This window comes from Arachis stenosperma, chromosome 4, assembly GCF_014773155.1.
Source record: "Arachis stenosperma cultivar V10309 chromosome 4, arast.V10309.gnm1.PFL2, whole genome shotgun sequence".
Taxonomy (NCBI): Eukaryota; Viridiplantae; Streptophyta; class Magnoliopsida; order Fabales; family Fabaceae; genus Arachis; species Arachis stenosperma.
Genome location: NC_080380.1, coordinates 148,809,238 through 148,832,002, shown reverse-complemented (window position 1 = coordinate 148,832,002; position 22,765 = coordinate 148,809,238). Strand labels below are relative to the sequence as shown.

The 22,765-nt window shown below is 28.2% G+C and overlaps 2 protein-coding genes across 9 annotated transcripts; one reads left to right on the top strand and one right to left on the bottom strand.

Annotated features, from left to right (window-relative positions):
- Positions 1 to 11,368: 11,368 nt before the first annotated feature.
- On the top strand, positions 11,369 to 18,368 carry LOC130976250 (uncharacterized). 8 transcript variants are annotated; one of them, XR_009084636.1, is made up of 14 exons: positions 11,370 to 11,698; positions 12,198 to 12,242; positions 12,414 to 12,454; positions 13,971 to 14,129; positions 14,693 to 14,792; positions 14,912 to 15,010; positions 15,103 to 15,209; positions 15,300 to 15,410; positions 16,115 to 16,222; positions 16,292 to 16,510; positions 16,602 to 16,846; positions 16,950 to 17,121; positions 17,211 to 17,312; positions 17,583 to 17,720. XR_009084636.1 is itself a non-coding variant. In XM_057901056.1 (14 exons), exons 5-14 carry the CDS (start codon positions 14,695 to 14,697, stop codon positions 18,142 to 18,144), a joined length of 1,467 nt encoding a protein of 488 aa, XP_057757039.1. In that variant the 5' UTR covers positions 11,373 to 11,698; positions 12,198 to 12,242; positions 12,414 to 12,454; positions 13,980 to 14,129; positions 14,693 to 14,694; the 3' UTR covers positions 18,145 to 18,368. The 8 variants fall into 8 exon arrangements, 6 of the variants coding, with proteins under 6 accessions (XP_057757041.1, XP_057757039.1, XP_057757038.1 ...); XM_057901056.1 differs by lacking the exon at positions 16,950 to 17,121 and adding an exon at positions 18,058 to 18,368 and having other exon boundaries at positions 11,373 to 11,698; positions 13,980 to 14,129; positions 17,583 to 17,873; XM_057901055.1 differs by lacking the exon at positions 16,950 to 17,121 and adding an exon at positions 18,058 to 18,368 and having other exon boundaries at positions 11,373 to 11,698; positions 17,583 to 17,873.
- A 627-nt stretch (positions 18,369 to 18,995) lies between these two features.
- Positions 18,996 to 22,322, bottom strand: LOC130976321 (isoleucine N-monooxygenase 2-like). Its single transcript, XM_057901159.1, has 3 exons — positions 21,651 to 22,322; positions 20,730 to 21,084; positions 18,996 to 20,071 (listed from the first exon to the last, which is right to left on the bottom strand). Exons 1-3 carry the CDS (start codon positions 22,253 to 22,255, stop codon positions 19,412 to 19,414), a joined length of 1,620 nt encoding a protein of 539 aa, XP_057757142.1. The 5' UTR covers positions 22,256 to 22,322; the 3' UTR covers positions 18,996 to 19,411.
- Positions 22,323 to 22,765: the final 443 nt, after the last annotated feature.

Here is a 22,765-nt window from a genome sequence, read left to right as displayed (position 1 = left end):
AATAAAATTTGTTTTTATTGACAAATAAATTGTCTTTAGGTCACCAATTTAATATATGTGTAGGTTTATTTTATGTCAAATATAATGAAAATACAAATAAAGAAATAAAGGATAAAAATAAACTTAATAATATTGGACACTACTTCATTGTATTAAATTATTTAAAAATAGCACATCCACAAAAAATAATCGTAATATATAAATTGATGCAATAATTTAAAATTCTATAATTATAATTTAATCAAATACTAATAGTGAAACCAAATTACCTAAACAATATTGAACCTATTCTAGTTCTTAGTCACGTATAGTATAGAATCATTCGTGTAACGACAACCAACTGAAATAACATCGTAAGTTTCAATATTTAGAATTCGTGCAAACTCAGACCATCCTCTTGTTAGATAAGCTTCATCATCCGCTATCCATGCAATGCGGCAAGGTATAGAATTGCCACACCGAGAAACCAAACTAACTCTTATTCCCCTCAATAGCATTGCATGCATGCAAAAGAAAGTTGGTAATTTTTGAAAAAAAAAATCAAAATATGTTAAAAAATTATTCTAATAATGAACAGTTTAAACTAAGAAATTTTAAATATATTACCAATCGTTGAAATTGCATATCTGAATTTGTCACGAATTTAGCAAAACTGAACTGAAACTGAGGGAATTCAATTTCATTATGTGCTCCACTTCGAAGATTTTCAGGCAGACGTAAAAAGCATGGAGGGGATGGAACTTGAACTTGCCCTATAAAGTTCCGTGGATGCAATTCCTCAATCAAAAATCGAGCTCCTCTTAAGAAATCTAACTTTAACCACATTCCATTGGGTTGGTCATAATAGGTGAGTAGATCCAACCATCCTTCGGTAAAGTAGAGACTATTACCTCTTCTTTGAACACTTACATCCATGTAGTTGGAACCCGAATCAGTGAAGACAACTCGATGAGGTATTTCATGGATGTGATGCATTGTAAACGATTGTGGCAAAAGACAATCGAACTGAAATATTAGACGATAAGAATAACTTAGAATAACAACAAATAAAAAATTATCAAAAGAATAATATCATATAATGAGTATATGAAAAATATTATAAAAAATTATAAATTATACCTTAAAAAGATCAACTTCAATAAAAAACGAAGAATACATTCTTATTCTATGAAGTAGTAAAAAAACACTAAATATAAAATTATGAATTGACTCTCAAATTTAGATTCGTGTACAACAGGAAAACACTATATATAGACTTTAGTAAAACAAAAATAAATATGTAAATTACCTATTATTAAGGTAATTTTTTAATAATGTATTAAATATTGATTTGATACAATTATAATGAATATATATTCCTAAATTAGTATAATTATATATTAATTTCATCATATCCAGGAACGAAGATTAATACAATAATTTGAATGTGAATCAAAATAGATTGAAATATATGATGAATACAGTTAGGAACAATAATGAATAATTTTAATGAAATTATTAACCATAATCAATTAGTATAATGAACATATGTTCCTAATCTTTGTTATGTATCAAAAATAATTTAACGGAATATAATTTGAATAAAAAGTATTTTTAATTGATAATTGATAAGTAATTTAGTAGTGTATTAAATTTTGATTTGATACAATTATAATGAAAATATGTTTTTAAATTAGTATAATTATATATTATTAATTAAATATTAATTACAATATAATGATATTAAAAATCTTTTTTATAAAATAATTTAGAAAAAATATTTGATATACGTGAATCGGGTAACAAATATTTTTTATTATTATTACTATTATTGATATTATTATTATCATTAAAATTATTAAAAATATTTTTAATTAATAACTGATAAGTAGTTTAACAATGCATTAAATATTGACTTGATATAATTATAATGAATATATGTTGCTAAATTAGTATAATTATATATTATTTATTTAGCAGTAATTATAATATAATTATATTAAAGATCTTTTTTATAAAATAATTTAGAAAAATTATTTGATATACGGGTAACAAAGATTATTATTACTATTATTGATATTATTATTATCATTAAAATTATTAAAAGTATTTATAATTGATAATTGATAAGTAGTTTAATAGTGCATTAAATATTGATTTGATATAATTATAATAAAGATATGTTACTAAATTTGTATAATTATATACTATTCATTTAGTATTAATTATAATATAATTGCAATAAAATAATTTAGAATAGAAAAAAAAAATTCGTTTTGGAGGGAAAACGGAGGCATGAGAGATCGACACGTCACCTTTAGCAGTCGGGAGAAAACCCAGTTTTAGTATATTAAGTAGATTTGTGGTAAAAGTTAAAAATTAAAAGTAAATAATATTTAAACTTTTTTGTTTAACAAAATTAAAATAAAACACAAAAATAAGAATAAATTTGTATAGGAGTACATTGATTATGTTATAATTTTAATAATTAATATAAATTTTAAAAAATTGAATAAATTTATATTTATTTTGATTGCATTCAAAAGTGAATTATATGTATTCTTATAATCAAGAAATATACTTAACTTCTTTTATAATAAGTAAGTTTTTCAATAATTTAATTTATTAAAAAATATCATCTTTTTATTTATCCTACAAAATAAAAATTTAAATTAATAGTTTTGAATAAGACAATTAAAATAAAATATAAAAATAAAGTTTGAATAAAAAAAATACAAAGTTTTTAATCTAAAAATATAAAATAGTTAAAAAATAAAAAAAATTATTTAAATATGATTTTTCAAGACACTCTATAACTTAGATGAATAAATATTATTTTTAAAATAAATCATGATATATTGATACAAAACTTATTGTATGTAAATTTTTTTAAAAATTAATAAACCTCTCTCGTTAATAACAATATTGGAACTTAAATTTGAATGCTAATTGATATTATATATTGTGTAGGTACTTAGAGTATATTAGAAAAGTACGTTAATAATTTGAAGAGAAAAATTATTAGTGTAAATTTATTTTTTTTAAAAATTAATCCTTATTGAACTATTCTACTTTTATTCCTTCAAAACATATCTTAATAAAAATATTTGTAACAATAATTTACATCTAATAAGAATATCTTAACGAGCAGTTACATCATTCTGTCATGGGTTAATGCAAAATTTACAGAACGTGAGTACGTGATTGAGTATGTTGTTTTAGATTATAAACATAGGGGTAAAATAGGAAAAAAATAATCGACACCAAACCCTCTGTATTCCTAATATAAATTGTTATAGATAAGTATAGTTTCTTAAAATTTTGGGGTGTCCAGACCACTACTCGCCCCCTCTAGATTCGTCCCTGATTGCTAGCTAATTAATTAATAATAAAAAATAATAACATCTATTTACTTTTTAATATTTCTCAATTTCTATGAATTAATAAAAGATAAAAAATATGTTTTTCTTACACAATCAATTTCACGAATAAAGTATCGAAACGAATAATTGCAAAATTAGAGATTCTATTCACTGACCTCGATTTTGTAATCAAAACGATGGTTTATTTTTTGAACACTACAATAAAAAACTTGATTGGACCTTTGCTGATTGCTGCAACGGTGATTAACGATGAAGAAATAGTGGATATTAAATAGACGGATAAAAAATTAAAAAAAATTAGATATTGAGTAGATAGATGTTCCAAAGAAAAACAATTAAAATTTTTATAATCAAAGAAAATGATACACGATTTCAATGGTGGGATTGAATAATTAGTGATGGATTATTCACCAATTTATAATGTTAATATTAAGGAAAAGATAAGATTAATTTATCTACATCAAAATAAAACAGCAAAAATTGAAGATAGAATTTTAAAGATAAGATAGATGAATAATAAGATAATTTCTAAAAAGATAACAAGATTGAAATAGGCGCAGGACAAATTTCAATCGATTGGGTAGCATTACCAATCGATTGAAGTTGGCAAAAAATTCAACTTCATCACCTTCCAATCGATTGGATTACATTACCAATCGATTGAATTTGGCTAAAACTTCAATGTCATCACTTTCCAATCGATTGTATTTGGCAAATCCATGTTGTTTTCGTGAATTCAATCGATTGAGTAACAAAAACAATCGATTGTTTTGAGGCATTCATTCGATTGAAAAGTATAAAATCGATTGTTTTAAGCGAAAACTACCTTACAACTTTTAATCGATTGTTCTGTGATACACTGTAATCCAATCGATTGAGTTATCATTCAATCGATTGTTTTGATAAACCAATCGATTGAATTTCAAGGAAACACGATTTGGAAGCCATGGACGAATGTCACGAGATCAAATTTAATATTTTAATCAATTGGAATGGCCAAAAACTTTATTAGGATCAATAGAGGATATAATTGGTTGTTGTTTTTGTATTTGATTGTTAATAAATATAATAGATAATTGATAAAATAATAATTTATAAAATAAAAAATAGTTTCTATAATTAAATAAAATATATGGGGTTAATTTGTAATTAAAATGAGTTCAATGACTATGCAGCAATTGTTAAAAAAACTCTAAACACATGTTTTCTAATGGGACCACTAAGTGGTCCAAAGCTTCTGGGACCACCGAATCCTAAGCCTACCTACATGGAGAAACATGCCGAGTAGATTTAAAAAAAAAAAGAAAAATCATGCAATTCTTAAACAAATACAGACATCCACAACTGAAACACAAGAAAATTCAAAAAATGTATAAAGTAACATCCATTTAGTATGCAAAAGGAACATCTTGATACTTAACAAAAGTAACATCCGCATAGATCTTTGCAAAAATAATTAGGTACCTACATGGAGAAACATGCCGAGTAGAATTTAAAAAAAAAAAAGAAAATAAATCAAAAGTGTCTCAAACGGTGACGATATCCCATGTGTACATTATCATGAATTTTTTAGGCATCCTTCTTCTTCTGTTGTCTCTCTCTCTTTTGCAAGACTTTTTTGTAGGTAACTCCACCTGTTGCAGCATGATCTTCGTACTCGGTACTATAGAAAAGGTTCTCACCTCCTTATGCTTGTTTTTGGGTTGGTTGCGGTGTACAAGATGGTCGTCCAACGCCTTCAGAACTTGTTCAATAAATGAATTCTTAGTATCTAGAACTATTTCAAGCATTTTTTTTCTTTCGAAACTCCTTCCGGATGTCCTAAATGGTAAAATCAGTTGTTAGCGAAAGATTTAGAAGCGATAAACCAATTAGTTTGAAAGAAATGTAAGTTTGTTATAATAGTATTGTTAAATTAACCTGGTCTCGATATAGTAGATCCCTGCCTTCAATCCAGAACTCCAAATAAATTGGCTTTTGGACCTTTATTAAGATCAAACTTAAATTCAACTGAAATTAAACTAAATTTAATCTAATTTTAGCATCGAAGTCCCAAACCACCTTTAAAAAACAATAACCCTTGCGCGCCGGGTGCATGCATAATCCACCAATTCAGGAGACAAACAATAGTATAAAAAACAAATAACATTCACTTTTTACATGGGAAAGAACAAAATTTTTTTAATAAAAAAACTATTCAATCAATAAAATCAGCACCATCCAATCTCTAATCACATGCAATTCAGCAAAATTCAATCCCTAATAACAGCAACATCCAATCTCTAATAACAGTAACATCTAACCTCTAATCATCACAAGCAATTCAGCTATATCTAGCAATTCAGCAAAAATTAAAACAAAATCGACTACAACCAAAGTTCCTGAATTTTGCTAGCACAGATTAGCAACATCCATTTTGAAATGAAATGCTAACCATGAACTTACCTTTCAGAGACGAATTAGGAGGTAGTAGAGCAGCATCATGCGACTGATATGAAGGATACGGGTCCGCGCATCCTGGAGACAACAATGTCTTTCATGATGATGCGATGAATGCTGAAGGAGGCGGAGCTTCGACCGACCCACTGGAGAAGACAAATCTGCAGCAGTGTCTTTGATTAGAGTCCGAAAAAGAGGCGACAACAAGTGTCGTCACGGTCGACATAGAAGGCTTTCTCGCACGCGACGACAACGTCTTTTCCGCCAGAGCACTAGATGGCGCTGATTAGGGTTAGTTGTGGGAGAGAAGACGACTAGGGAGAGATATGCAGAGTGTGCCACCATGGAGAGGAAGTTCACCAACGATATGGAACTGAAGAAGTGAAACGCGATGGTGAAAATTCGACATTAAGTGAAATAGTGATTTTTTTATTGATCAGAGTAATTAAAATAAAAGTTAGGTAATTGGATAGATGATTTTTAAGTTTGATAATTTCAGTTTTTGGGTCCAATTCATTAAGAGTTAGCTGAAATTAGCTAGACCTCTAGTTGATTATCTAACAAAATTGTATTAAACTCTTGATATTAGACTTAACCAATCTTAATTTGTCCTTTAGCATCGCAAGTCATATGTCCAGCATAGATGCTCTCACTCATCTATAGACAATGATTCTTATGATTAAAGAATAGAGGTGTAATAAAGGTGGAGCTATCAGCTATGGCCATGGTACGGTCCCCTCCAATTTTGTAATTTTTCTTTTTCAATTCAAGTCAATGGAATTGTGTTCTTAATTAGTTCGTTTTAAGTCATAATTCATGTTTTTCCTCATCCTCAAATATATATAATAATATTCTTCTCAACTTCAATACAATCTCAATCATATATCCAATTTTTTTCCTTCTTCTCTAATCCTTAGTTTTTCTAATTCTAGTAGTCCTAAGATAAAGGCATATATACCTAGTGATACTTTTTATGTTCCTCTTGACTAAGAAGGAGAAATTTTGTTTATTTGACTAAAGTTTTAACATCCTTCAAATATCATTATAGCAGTCCATTTGATTTTAAAGATCTTAAATAGTCATCCTATGCTTTTAAAGTATTGTTAGAAAATAATAAAAATTAGTTAACAAAAATTGCACACATCTAAAAATAAAAAATATATATTTAAAATTTATTTGTTAGATAACCAACTTTTTTTTTCATCCAAGAATTAACTAATAAAATAGTGAAAAGCAAAGATTAAGGAATGGGAAGAGAAAATTAAAGAAAAGAAAAATATTGTCTAATTATTGGTTGAAAAAAATTTTGTTCTCAATATTTTTTTATTTAAAATCTAAAAATCACATTTAAAAGCTTCTGTTACATTAAAAGTTTATTATATATTATAAATCATACCAGTGAATTTAATATCATTATAAAATTATTTGCATAATTTTAATAATTCAAAATTAACGATACCATAAAACTACTGTACATGTGTATTAAATATACAGGTGTTATTAGATTATAAAATATTAACAAGTATATATTGAACTGTGTTGCTGTATGCAATTTGCTATTTGCTGCACAATTATTGCATGTAGTCTGTTGTGAATAACGGTTTAAGAGATGATGTGATTGCGATCAGTGACGTGATATTATTTACTTCCGGATTTTTAGGTCGGATCAGGCTTGAGCTATAGGTTCCGAGTATAACAGGTACATGTGGTATATAATAATTAATTCGGAATCAACTTAAATCAAAGAGTAAATTATAGAAATGGAGATTATTGTAGATGTGTAGTGGCTGCAACCAAGTCATACAACCAGCTGTGGGATGTGAATGAAGGAAGAATGTAAAGTCTAGTTAATAAAATTGAATAATAATTCAGTTTAATTTAATTTATAGCATAAAGCATATGCTTCGAACTTACTTTCGGCCAGGGTACTTACTTTCGGTTCTTTTAAGATTATTAAATTAAAAGTGAAATTCACCTTATAACAAATTAAATGGTATTTTATTTGCAATTTGCAGTACTATGATAATGATTAACGAGTGGCATATATTTGTTATTACAATAAAAGACCTTGACCGCGGAGGAATCGCTTTCACTGTCTTATTACACTATTGACATTACACGTATTAGTGAAATTTATAGAATAGTAATTTATAGACAAATATAATTTAGTATAATTATTTAAAAAATATTATTTATTAATTTATTAAATAATTTTAAATAATTATTCTAATTTTAGTTTAGAGATAATTTAATTAATTTTTTTAATTTATAAAAATTAAACTAAAATTTTTAATTATTTAAATTAAATTATCAAATTTTCATTATTTTTTAACTCTTAAAATTTTAAACTTTTAAATAAGAAAATATTTTCAACTATTATAATATATATTGATTAAATTTTTTATTTACTTATTTTTACTGAAATAATTTTTGAAAAATAAAATCTTAATAAAGATAAATAAATCATAAATAATTCATTATTTAATTTTAAAAACTCGGGACATTATGTGGTATTCAACAATTGAAATCAAAGAAGCAGTGTGGATATCAATGATGAAATAGTTGGTGGATTGATTCATGAACTTGCTTGGTGACTTTGGAATATATTATTCGCTACCTACTTGCAATACTTTGATGAATGATTGATACATATATTTGTTATAAAAAGACCTTGGCCATGACCATTTTTTTCACCAGCAATTTTATTATACCAATTACTATATTATTAAAGATGAAACCTCATGTGCCACGGCTTCGCTTAAAGTTGATTACTAAGAATCGTTAGGTAAAAATTTAGTCAAATCAGTCAAATTATTTAACAACTTTCAGTTATCAACTTCACATGAAGTCGACTGCACCCGAGTTTCCATCATTATTAAACTCTTGATAGTAGACTTAACCAATCTTAACTTGTCCTTTAGCATGGCAAGTCATATGTCCAGCATGATGCTCACTCATCTATAGACAATTATTCTTATGATTAAAGAATAGAGATCAGAGGTGTAATATAGGTGAAGCTATCAGCTATGGCCATGGTCCCCTCCAATTTTGTAATTTTTCTCTTTCAATTCAAGTAAATGAAATTGTGTTCATAGTTCATTTTAAGTCATAATTCATCTTTTTCCTCATCCTCAAATATATATAATATTCTTCTCAACTTCAATACAATCTCAATCATATATCCAAATTTTTTTCTCTAATCCTTAGTTTCTCTAATTCTAGTCCTATGACAAAGACATATATACCTAGGAATACTTTTTATGTTCCTCTTGACTAAGAAGGAGAAATTATATTTATTTGACTAAAGTTTTAACATCGTTCAAATATCATTAGCAGTCCATTTGATTTTAAAGATCTTGAATAGTAGTCGCTATGCTTTTATAGTTGTAATTTTTAAAATTTCACGGCATTGCTTCATTTTTTTAAAGTATTGTTAGAAAAATAATAAAAATTAGTTAACAAAAATTGCACACATCTAAAAATTAAAAAAATATATTTAAAATTTATTTGGTAGATAACTAAACTTTTTTTTTTCGATCCAAGAATTAACTAATAAAATAGTGAAAAGCAAAGATTAAGGACTAGAAAGAGAAATTTAAAAGAAAAGAGAAATATTGTCTAATTATTGGTTGAAAAAAATTTTTTTTCTCAATCTTTTTTTATTTAAAATATAAAAATCACATTTAAAGGCTTCTGTTACATTAAAATTTTATTATATGTTATAAATCATACCAGTAAATTTAATATCAATATAAAATTATTTGCATAATTTTAATAATTCAAAATTAACGATACCATAAAACTATTGTGTATTAAATATACAGGAGTTATTAGATTATAAAATATAAACAAATATATATTGACCTGTGTTGCTGTATGCAATTTGTTAGTTGCTGCACAATTATTGCATGTGGTATCCGTCGTCAAGCGTGTAAAGGAAAAGGAAAAAGATACCTGAAGAAATATAGGCATACAATAGTGATGTTTTAGTTTAAGTGATTTGATATTAATTATTTATTAGTCAAACGAAATCAAAATATACTTCTATATGTTTAATGAGTCTTCATAAAAAAAGATTAATATCAACTAACAAAAAAAAGCTCTTAAACCAATAAATTAATTTATTTTTGGGAAATACGTTTCGGATTTTTTTTATTTGTGTCAATTCTGTTTTGTCCAAATAAATAAGTGATGTTTGGGTGAAATTTTTTTTATTGGTATTGGATTCTAACAAAATTACACAAATGATGGAAAAGAATTCCGTTGATTGTCAAAATAAGTGGATCATGGCAGCAGTGGCCGAAATAATTTAACTATTATAGAGTTGTTAGTGAATATATAATGAAAAATCGATTTAGAATTTAGGATTTAAAAATATAATATTAGAATTTTTTATCGGAGATAAATTACGGAAAATACAAAAAAAAAAGATGATGCAAAAGTATATTTAAAATGAGTTTTTCACCCCCAACAAATTGTCATCATCCATAATTTTATATTATCCCATTGTTAATCACATTTCTATACTACACCATTATTTAAACCATTCAAGAAATTATTAGTGGGGAGAAGTTGCTTAATTAGCTTGTCACAATAATAATGATCGAGATAATATTTTAGTCATCTAAAAACCACACCGTTTTAAATACTGAAAGAATGAATGAATATATATATTTAAAATAAAAATTCATGTTAAACGCCTTAATCATATAAGAGTAAAAACCCTTATCCGATCCACTTAGTCTTTAAATATTAATGAGAAATACTTTTGTAGGAATAAATAAAGTAATAAGATTACATGATTTCAAAATAGGTTTAATTATTCTAAAAATTTCTATATTTTTACAAAATATTCAATTAGATATTTAGTACTAACAAATGTCCCTAAAAAATTGAATATTTTTAGAATATTTACTTTTTTTTAAATAAGGACGAAATTATAGGACCACAACAACTTATTAGTACAAATATATTTTAAAAAACTTGTACATTATTTGATACCATGACCTTTCGTAAACTGAAGAGTTATATATAGGCTTTTTTATTATTGAAAATTTAAGTAGAGTTAATTTTATATAATGTTAATAGTTGAGAGACTAAATTATCATTTAAAGATTATTAACTATTAATTTTATATGAAATTATCTGCACTTGAATTTCTATTTTTTTTTATTATATATATGTAGGAAGAGGTTTTCTTTATTTTGACAGTAAATGAATGCTTTGGATTTTCTTTATTTATTTTGTTTATCTCACTAATAAAGACTATTTCGACGTTAATTTCTATTTTATCATTTTGTTTATTATTTAAATTTAAAAACAACAATGAACTTATATTACTAACGTGAAAGATAATTAATAGATCAGATAAAATCACTACACTAAATTAAATGAATAGCTACACTTATTTTATGACCCTTATTTAAACAGTCGTTATTAAATAAAATAGTGACACTTATTTATATAATTTTTTCAGTGTCACTAGCAATTTATTCCTTTCTCTCTTTTTTCTTTTTTTATTTTCTATTTCTGATAACCATTTCTATATTTTAAAATGAAATTGGATGGTGCTTGTTAAACGGCACTGTTTTGATTTTTTTCCCCAACGTTCAGCCCTCACTCACCCCCTTCCCCCAACACCCCCTGTTCATGAATCACTATCTCTGAACTCAAGCAAAGTTCAAAATCATCCAGCCAAAACCCTAAGTTCTCTTTGCAACGATTCTGAGACAGTGTCACCGTCGTCCGTACTGTCGGCGCCTCTATGTCCTCTCTTGTAGCCCAGGCCCTCTCTTGTAGCTCAGCGTCCTCCTTGTCTTCTCTGTTCGAGGTTGGAGTAGCTCACCGCCGTGTCGCCGCCGTGTCGCCGCCGGTCTCCGTTCGTGTCTCCATCGAAGGTTAGTCGCACTACTTTCACTTCTTCGGTTCTTCTCTTCCTTTTATGCTTTGTTTGCTAATTTTTTAATGTGAAATTGTGAATGAATTAATGTAAATCAAATAACCTATACATGATTGTTATTCTTTGGTACTGTTACTTGTGATTTTAAATTTTTCATTGATTCTTCGTCTGAGAGATCATGCTTTGTATCTTATTATATGGAGGATTGTTTTGTTGGAAGCTTTAAATTTTGTTTGTTTTAAAATTTATTTTGATTTTACTTGCACACAACCTGTTCGATGAAATGTTTCAACTAAAATTATGGCTGACTTGATACATTTCTAATTAGAAGGATAGATAATATAAAATTGATGCACTGATATGGTAGACCTCTCCTCGTCATCTCTCTCTGTTTCAAGGCCTCAAGCTCTCTCTTCGACAAGTAGCACTCCTCCACTATAATAATATCCCCTTTTAGAGTGATGTAATTTTAATTTCATTTCTATTGTGTTTCGCAGTGGATTACAAGATTTTTACTCACTTTAATTCCTCACTTCAGAAAGGTATGTGTGCTTTATCCTTATTGAGTTATGGTAATGCTTCAATAATTTTTTTCTTTGTCTTTTTAAATAGAAATTTATTGTGTGCTTTAATTATATGATTAATTTTTGAAGCATGAATTTGTGATTATGGTATGTAAGCATAATGCATTGTTGTCTTTAACTTTTGTGCAGATTTTGTTGTCGGCTTTTGAGTGTCCTCATTGTGGTGAGAGGTGAGTTACTCTTTATTGTGAAGTGTGTTTATTGGCTGCAATGTGATTGCTTGCCCTAATTTCATATTAATTTTCTTTCGTAAGAAGAACAAAAGCCTTTGGGTTTATTAACTAAGAACATTATGGATCCAGGTGAAACCAATTGAATGTTCTAGATGTCTGGGCTTTAATTTTTTATGCAATTATTAATAAGCTAAGCTTGTTTAAGATTTTGTGTCATTTGAAGGAATTTCCAGAAGAGACATAATGTAATAGCTAAATCCCACTTTATTGCCGTGCAATTGTATGAATAAAAATTAGTGTTTAACCTTTTCTTTCTTTAGTTTAATTTTTTATTTTGTATTTATTATTTTATAGCAACTTTGAAATTGAGGAAAATTATGAATTGTGGAACTTGAACTTTTGGGTGGGGTTCTTCTTAACCAGGATTATTGAGCGGAACTGTAATTTTTGATCCTATGCTTCACCTACTGAATTATAGTTCCCGCTTTGATCTCCAAAGGAGAACTATCATCTTTGTATGTCATAGTGTGAGCAGAACTTAGTATGATAAGATGAAAGTATTCTTTCATAAGCTTAATTACACCGACAATAGTGAAATAGTTTGAATGAGCATGAATGTTGAAGCATATGTTGCAAACTGAAAGGGTTAAAATTACTTTTAAATAAAAAGAAATAGTTGATTTACTTTTCCCCAAAGGTAATTTTACAGGGGAAATGGGTGTGTTTTCAATCACAATTTTGTGAGCTCTTTAAACACACTTTATTTATCGTTATCTACTTTTTAGAGCATTTTGTATACTCTGTTATATCCAGGCACCAATGTCATACACTAAATCTAAAGTCTCAATGCATAACAAGAGAACAGATTGTTGGATAATTTCCAATGTCATACATGATGACTACAACAATAATTGTGGATAAAAAACATGAGCCGAGAACCTTTTAGCTTCGTGATACACCCTCAGTTAGTCTATCAGATTTAAGTTTAGCTACCTTCCTCTTCATCCCAGATATGTACGTCCAAATTTTATCTTTGACATGCCTTATAAACCTACCAATATGGTCATAACCTATAATTAAATAATCTTAGGGAATTTTATAGGCTACCATTATTTGTATTTTCTAGCAAAGAATTTTGGTTTTAGCCCTAGGACGTGAATATATACTGTTATGGCTCATACATTGTACCATTATTTGTATTTTCTAGCAAAGAATTTTGGTTTTATTTATTTATTTATTTATTTATTTATTTATTTCATTAGGATTGTTTTGTTGGAAGCTTTAAATTTTGTTTGTCTTAAAATTCATTTTGATTTTACTTGCACACAACCTGCTCGATGAAATGTTTCAACTAAACACTTTGATCTCTCTCTCATATTCTATTTGACTATGGTTTCTGGCAAAATGTTGGCACTGATCTGAAAAGTGTGTTGTTGGTAGTTGTAATGAGGTGAAGATTTTCAAGTTCTGGTATTTAATATCTGGTTTTTGGTTTTTGACGCAATAATGGAAGCTCAAGTAGACAGATCTGTGAGCTGTGGGAGGAAAGGAAAGCGCTTGAATTGTGAAACTGAAAAGCATCGATCAAGATAGCTGGTTTATCTTGTTTCTTTTTGTGTCCTTGGTTGAGAGCTTAACACCTGTCACAGAAGCCCACCCAACATTGTTCAAAGTAATGACACTTTCGAACTCCTCTTTTTTTTTAATCATTTTATTATTTTTTGTTAGTATTTTTAGTTATTAATCTACTATTTTTTATTCCATTGGGTATGAAATTCAATTCAATGACTCTGACTTGACCAATTCTTTTTACCCTTTTAATTTTAATTATATCCTTCCTTCTCTTCTTTTCTCTTTTGTTCTTCTCTGCCTTGTTATGTTATACTCCAGTATATAACTATTCCTTGTTCCTATCAATCAATATGATCATTTCATATGATCTGTTATTGAATTTAAAATTTTTTTTGTTCTAGTCAAAGTCTACTCTTAAAATTAAAGATAGTGTTTGTTGCAACTTCTTAGAATATGTGACACGAATATCATGGATTCTTGGCCTTTTTTTTTTGTTAGTAGTTTGAACTGAAGACACATTCTGGGCCTAAATTGTAACCCTCTTAGTTTATCTTTGTCCATGAAAAATATAATTTCCTTTTCTTACTTTTTATAATAATATTCATGCTCTTTTTATTCATACTTTATTCCCTTTAATTATATTTTTTTACTATGTTTTAACAGGTATGAAGAGAAAAAGGCTAATAAAGAAGTATCAAAGTCCTAAAAAATCCCTCAAAAATGTTGAAGATGATAAATTAGTGTCATCTCCTAATACAAGAGGAAATGATCATATCTCAATTTTCAATTTTACCAAATTCTTAAAGTGTGAACTTATACATGATTGTTATTTTTTTATTTAAGTAATATAGTTTTCTCTTATTTCTTTTATGTTTTTACAGGTATGAAGAGAAGAAGGCTAATAAAGAACTATCAAAGTCCTAAAAAATCTCTCAAAGATATTGAAAATGCTAGACTAGTGTCATCCCCTAATGCAAGAGGAAATGATCATATCTCAATTTTCAATTTTACCCAATTCTTAAAGTGTCATCCCCTAATATTGTTTTTTCTTATTTTTTTTATATTATTGCAGGTATTAAAAGGAGAAGGCTTATACAATTTGAAGAGGAAGAAGATGAACATATTGAACCGAATGTTGTATATGCTAGAAAAAATGTTCATCTCTCAAATGATGAAAATGGTAACTATCTCCTCTTTTAGCATACTATGATAAAAATATTGTGAAGTTTTTAATTTCTTTAATTAGGTTTCTAATTTTTTTACTTTGAAGTTATCTTGGCACGAGAAAAAAGACATCTTTCAAGTCATTCTAGGTCAACATCTTCTAAAGGCACGAGTCAACAAGAGCATATAGCTCAAAGTTCATCTATTCAAAATGATTGTAAGAGATTTGCCGTTTTTATTATTGTAACAATGTTTTTTGCGTTTTCTTACACAAAAATCAGTTTACACAAATGATCAAAATCAGTTTAAGATAACTATATATTTCATATTTTAGTAACAATTAGGGTAAAGTAACTCTATATATATGAAAAGAGTGGAGTGCATATGCAATTACTGCATAGTGACACTATTATTATATATAAAAAATATGAAATATTATGAATAGTGGCACTATTATTGTATATAAAAAAAATAGTGCACTATTTAATTTTATGAATTATTATTCTCCATGTCTTTGGATCAAGCACTAGCTTATAAATATATCATAGCTAACCAAGCACTCGAGCTGAAAATATTTAGAGATTAAATTTTATTTGAAAAAAATAAAACTTTTATGCTTTTATAATTTAATTCAATTTATTTTCCAGAATAATTATATATGTAAAAAAGTTTTAAAAATATTTCTTATCCCGAAAAATTATTCTAAAAAGAATATTGATTAAACTATTCAAGAGGATTGAAATCTATAACCTCATATAAAAATCAGTTTAACATAACTTGATGACTGAAAAGAAGTTCAATCCCAACTGTTGGAGAAGATTAAGGCAAGGAACATCCACGAAAATAAGAGTACAATACATCAAACAAGTTAAAAGTCATTCCCTAATATTGTTTTTTCTTATTTTTTTTATATTATTGTAGGTATTAAAAGGAGAAGGCTTGTACAATTTGAAGAGGAAGAAGATGAACATATTGAACCGAATGTTGTATATGCTAAAGAAAATGTTTATCTCTCAAATGATGAAAATGGTAACTATCTCCTCTTTTAGCATACTATGATAAAAATATTGTGAAGTTTCTAATTCTTTTACTTTGAAGTTATCTTGGCACGAGAAAAAAGACATCTTCCAAGTCATTCTAGGTCAACATCTTCTAAAGGCACGAGTCAACAAGAACATATAACTCAAAGTTCATCCATTCAAAATGAAGTTCATAGTCATAGCCTATTAGATGCTGATTTTCTTAATAATGAAGAGGTAAATGGAGTTGCTATTTCTAGAAAGAAGTGGAACACCACATGGTTTGTTATTGTTGTAGGTATGTTATTTTTTTATTAATTTACTAGTTCAAATAATCTGTTTTCAATTACTAGCTGTCTTAAATAATAGCTCTTTTATTTTCTTTTTAGATGAACAAGGGGTTGAAAAGAGTATGCATCTTAAGGTAAAAGATGCATTTTCCCTTCATCATAGTAGGAAACGAGTTCTTATAGAATGGAATGGAAGTGGTCAGCCAATTGGAGAATCCGGTGGACTCTTGGGAGGTGTTTTAGGGCTCATTGCAAGTAATTTTAATAATTTTCCTATAATGTACAAAACATGGCATAAGGTTCCACTACAATACAAAGATGCTGTTTTTGAGAATACTATTAAGGTATGCTATTTTTTATTATATTTTTGTTTTGAAAAATATTATTTGTTGTGTTTACCTTAAGTTTTGTATACTAACTACATATTTATGTTTTTTTTTTTTGAAGAAAATATTTGTTGTTAATGATGATGAACACAAAAAGTATATCTTGTCAAATCTTGGAAATAAGTGGAAGAATAATAGATGCAAGCTATTCAATGAGCATTATAAATCGGCAACAATTAAAAATTCCTCACACTCTTGGCTCAAAAACACTTGCTAGGAAACGCCATGAACTTGTACATTTGTTTACTTTCTTAGTATTTTTGTTTTATTAATTTTTTGTGTTAGTTATACTTTGATTTGACCAATCTTATAATAATGTTAGGAAGTTAAAACTGGGCGACAATTTAGTAGAGGAGAAATGTTTTCTATCACTCACAAGAAAAAAGATGGAACATTTGTCAATGAGGAAGCACAACAAAAGAATGTAAGATAAAATTCTAATCTATATTTATTCCCACAATGATATGAACATAGTTAGATAGAGTGGGGGTGGGGGTGGGGTTTAATTACTTGCTGCATATGTCCTTAATCAAAGGAACATTTCTTCAGACTTGAATGCTTGATTTTGTTCTTTAAAATAGTAGTACTCCTGTTACTTAATAAACTTGTAGTACTTCTTTGTAAAATGATTGATAAATTCTATTGGACTAACATTGCATATGTAACATTATTATTTGTCTACGAATCACTTCAGGAAGACTTACAAAAGGAAATTGGTGAGGGTGCTTCTGAAAATGAAGCATATGTTAAAGTATTTGGCAAAGAGAATTCAAGCTATGTTAGAGGTATGGGATTTGGTGTTCGTCCATCTCAAATGATTGGATCCTTATCCCGCTCAAGAGAGTCTATGCAATCTACTACAACTAGTGGACCATCAAGAACTGAATATCAAAACTTGAAGTTACAAGTACAATTGCTACAAGAACAAGTAAATTTTCTTGTGAATCATCAAAAGGGTCAATTACCACCCGGTTTTCCTACTGAGGTAAGATAAAGACATATGTTATACTTAATTTTATAGACTTACGTACTTAATTTTCATCATCAACAACTTCTAAAATGATTGTAGTTTAATTTGTAATCATAGCCTCTTGTATAACACTTGTTGATTTGTTAAGTATCCTTCTAAAATATTTCCTAAAATATATATTTTTTATTTTCAATTGTAGGTTGCAGATTTTGAATCACCGACACATACAAGACCATATTCTTCTGCCAGTCATGAACCTCAACAACATAGGCCATCCAACGTTTAAAGGAGTTTTATGATTGAATTGTTAGGTTTACAAGTTTGGATTAAGTAGGAATTTTTTGAATTTACATATGGATTATTACTATGTAATTAAAACTTGTAGAATTCAACTTTTGAAATACATTGTTGCTATTTTTGTAAAACTTGGGGGATTGAATTTGGATTTGTTGAAAAACAGTCATTTATGGAGAATTCAACTTTTAATAATAGAAATTTTGATGTTGGAGAGATTATGACATTTTAAAACAGTCACTAAATACAGGAAAAAACTGTCACAGGAATAAATAACTTAGTAACAGTTTTAAATCGAAAAAATGTCACTAAAAATATTGTGACGGTTTAAATAGTCACTAAATATGCCTAAAAATTGTCATAAGAACTAGTAACTTAGTGACGGTTTAAATAGTCACTAAATATGCTTGAGAACTGTCACATAATTTAGTAATTTAACGACGGTTTCAAAACGTCGCGAAATACAGTATAAAAAATACTTTTACAAGTGTTATAAATTAGTGACAGTTTTATACTTTAAAAACCGTCACAAACAATTTAGCGACACTCCTTACCAACGGTGGTCCAAAACCGTCACGATGCCAGCTGGCGACGCTCAAATCTGTGACGCTTTTTTAAGCCGTCGCAAAACCATTTAGTGACAGTTAAAACCGTCACCAAGCATTAAAAAAAACCGTCGTCAAAATGCTGTTTTGTTGTAGTGAATTAAGCACTGAACTATTCTCGGAACGGAGCAACTGAAAATTTCTTAAAGATTAAAGTATATAATCTTTAAATATTAAAGCACTAAAATAAAAATATTTCAAGAATTAACTGTTTCATAAAAAATTACATACCTTTAAAATAGAAACTATAATTTATCACCTATTTTGGGAGCACATGATTTCACCCCCTAAAACTAGTTTAACACATGTTTTATATATTATTACTATCTTAATTACTTAATCAAATATTTATATCAATAATACTAAAAAAAACAAAAAAATAGCCCAAACTTATTTTATTTAATATTTATTAATTTTAATAATAATTAATAAATATTAAATAAAACAAAATTTAGGTGGAAACTCAGGTGCAGTCGATTCATTCATGTGAAGTTGATAGTTAAGAGTCGTTAGATGAAAATTTAGGCAAATCAGTCAAATTATTTAACAGCTCTCAACTATCAGTAGTCGATTCCACCTGAATTTTCACCTTAAATCTAATTTGATTTTGGCTAATTTTTTTTATTACCGATCGAACATTTCCATAATAATAGCTTAAGTAGAAACTCCATAAACCTCCGCCGGCAACCGCGGCGTTGCAAATGCCATGAGTGGCTTTGCTTTTATGGTACCTTCTTCTCTTTCGGAGAGGTCAATGGTTGTCTCATTCGGTGGCACACTCCAATTGAAGCCATGCAACATCCTAGCAAACAACATAATTGTCATGGTAGAACCAAGATTGATTCCGGGACATCCTCGTCTTCCAGTGCTAAACGTAATCAACTTCAAACTCGGCTCATTTAAACTCAAATTCTTAAACCCGTCAATATTATTGTTATCTTTTTCTAAATGGCGTTCGGGTTTAAACTTCAAGGGTTCTTCCCATATTCTTGGATTTTGTCCGATTCCTTGCCGTCTTAGAACGATGTGGCTACCCTTTGGAATGAAGTATGTGTTGTTGGCAACAAATGTGTCCTCCATGGAAACATGAGTAGCGTTGATATCATCAATGGGGTGAAGGCGAAACACTTCTCTTGCACATGCTTTTATGTAATTGAGTTTTGGAATGTCTGATTCTTGCACTTGTCTTTCCTTGCCAACCACGGTATCTAATTCCTCCACCGCCTTTCGGAGCGTCTCCGGCCGATTTAGCATCTCGGCAAGTCCCCATTCAAAGACATTCGATGGATTGTCCACGGTTGCAATCATCATATCCTGGAAATTCGATGCAGGTGAGATTGATAGTTGAGAACAATAAAATAAAAATTTAGTCAAATCAATTAAATTATTTAATAACTTCCAATTATGTGATTGTATCTAAATTTTCATCAAAAAATCAAATTGAAGATTCATGTGTATGCATGTATATGATTGAATAATGGATGTCTCGCCCTAATTTTATTTGAAAACCCAACATTATTTAAAAAAAAAAGTTAAATATGTATATGCAATTATTTTTATGTAAAATTAATAATTAAAAATTATTAAATTATTATTTAATAATTTTTAACAGTTAATTTTATATATAGATTGTATATGAATTTTTATATAAAAAAATTTAATGCATTAACAATATAAATTTTTTGTTAATAATATATTAATAATACATAATTAATTATATGCGTAAAACTCTTTTACATCAATTATATAGGCATGAAAGTTAAATTTGATATTTGGTAAAAATCAGAACTCTTGTTTTACTTATGAATTGAAAAAGACTTTCATTATACTCATCATTGCACTCAATATGTAATTTTTTAAAACATTTTCTCTTAATTCCACCTTGATTATATATCAACCTTTAATAATGTTCATTAAAAATGTGTAACTTATGCACTGAAAAGTTAAATAGTAGAGTATCAAGTGTTATTACCATAATTTGACACTTAATTTCATCAACAGTCAAAAGTGGATTATCATTTGCATCTTTCAATGAGATTAGAACATCAAGCAAGTCCTCTTCACATGTTCTTTTACCATTCTTCCATTGCTGAACCCTATCTTCAATTAAGGGATCATGATACTTCATTATCAACTTAGTGGCCATCTTCAAGTTCTTCTTATGACCATCCAAGTCAAGCTCTCTCAAGCATGCAACATAATCAGAGATAGAGAATGCAAAGAGGTATCTCAAAACAGTGAAAATTGCATCAATATGTTCCACCTCCTCAAATCCGGGTCCTCCATCTTCCCTTCCCTTACCAAAGTTCCTTGAATTGAATACCAACCTGTTGGAATAATAATAATACAATTCAATGTGTGCAAAGAATAAATTTTAAAAAGTCTCAAAATATTAAGCCCTTTATTTATTAAGGCCTCATGTTTAAATTTTCTAGGGTTTTTTGGATAAAAAAAATATAGAAACACTAAATATAAACTATTACAAATAAAAAAGTTATATTTCTATTTGTATCTGCATTTCTCATAATATTTTGGTTAACAAAAAAATTGACCAACTTTTTTTTTTTTTAAAACAAATAATATTTTGTCTGTTTCTGTATTTATCTATTTTTTAAACTAATTTTTGTCTTCTAGTATATTTCTTTGTCATCATGAAATTTAATCATATCACATAATCGACATGTACATTAATACACATATGGTTTAACTAATTTTTAATTAATAAATATTAGTCAGTTTTTTATTGTAAAATATTTTTTTAAAGATTTAAAATTTATAATTTATAATATAAAATTTAATGTAAAAAAAATTGTTATTAACTAAAAAATAGTCAATTTTCTAGTTGAACTCAAAAAAGAAAAGAAAAGTTTTTTTTTTTTAATTGATATCCCACCTTCTAATAATGTTGCCACAATAATGTCGTGCCACAATCCTCGCATCCACAAGACCGCCACCATTCTTGTTGCATTGATTGTAAACATAGAGGACGATGTTGTCGGCTTCCTCCACCCTCTTGTCTTGTAGCCATTGGAGTCTTCTTGGAGACACCAATTCATTGGCCATAACTCTCTTCATTTTCTTCCATTGTTCTCCATAGGGCGCTGCTATTGTACTCAAGAACCCACTTGAGACATGTTCACTAGACCAATTCATAGGCCTCGACGCGAAAATTGAATCTTGTTTTGTCAATAATTCGCGAGCAATTTCAGGACTAGTGATGGGAATAACATGAATGTTACCTAGACAAATGCATGCGATTTCGGTGTTTAGATCACTCATGATCTTATGTATCCATCTAGATGTTGGTTTGTTTGCTAGCATTTCAGGTAGGTTACCAATTATAGGCCATGGTTTTGGTCCCGGAGGAAGCAATGTAGTTTGTTTGCGTTTTGAAGTTATTTGGTGTTTGAGGAATTTGAGAAATGGGGTGATGAATCCAACAAGTAAGAGAAGGAGATACCAAAATGGTAGAGAGCTAATAAGAGTAGAAGATTCCATGGCTTGGAAGTGAAGTAAATTGATGAAGTTCAATTTTAGGTTTAAGCTAAGATGTAAGTGTATGTGATTATTATTAGGGTTTAGTTTGATGTGTTGTTTAGTGTGGTTGTGTTTCTTTATTTATAGATGTAAGATATATGTGATATCATGTGAAGAACTGAAGATGGAAATAACACGTTTGCATGGTATGATGATTTGGCTAGAGTAATTTAAAACATGAACAAGTTTGCATGCAATTAACATGTGAGTGATTCATAACACGTGAGATTATCTACAATAGCACGTTTTGACTATTCAGTCTCTTCACTAACCTTTAAAATTTTCTACTTTCCAATATATATATATTTAATTTCTACACGTATCAACGCTTCTCTTTTATCTTTACGCTGATTTACACGTATCAAGCACATAATAATTGACTAAACGCGACATGGGTTAACCACTTTGGACTAATTAATCTTTAATTTTTTATAAAAATATTTAATAACAAAAAATGTTAGCAAAAAATAA

What these genes read in the sequence shown, in the direction of transcription:
- LOC130976250 (XM_057901056.1), top strand. Translation starts at nt 14,695, where the DNA reads ATGAAGAGAAAAAGGCTAATAAAGAAGTATCAAAGTCCTAAAAAATCC. An exon ending in TCATCCCCTAATGCAAGAGG is followed by an intron (nt 15,011 to 15,102) that starts AAATGATCATAT and finishes TATTATTGCAGG; the next exon opens with TATTAAAAGGAGAAGGCTTA. An exon ending in AGGAAGCACAACAAAAGAAT is followed by an intron (nt 17,313 to 17,582) that starts GTAAGATAAAAT and finishes GAATCACTTCAG; the next exon opens with GAAGACTTACAAAAGGAAAT.
- LOC130976321 (XM_057901159.1), bottom strand. Translation starts at nt 22,255, where the DNA reads ATGGAATCTTCTACTCTTATTAGCTCTCTACCATTTTGGTATCTCCTT. An exon ending in TGTGGCAACATTATTAGAAG is followed by an intron (nt 21,085 to 21,650) that starts GTGGGATATCAA and finishes TTATTCCAACAG; the next exon opens with GTTGGTATTCAATTCAAGGA. An exon ending in AAATTAAGTGTCAAATTATG is followed by an intron (nt 20,072 to 20,729) that starts GTAATAACACTT and finishes TCGAATTTCCAG; the next exon opens with GATATGATGATTGCAACCGT.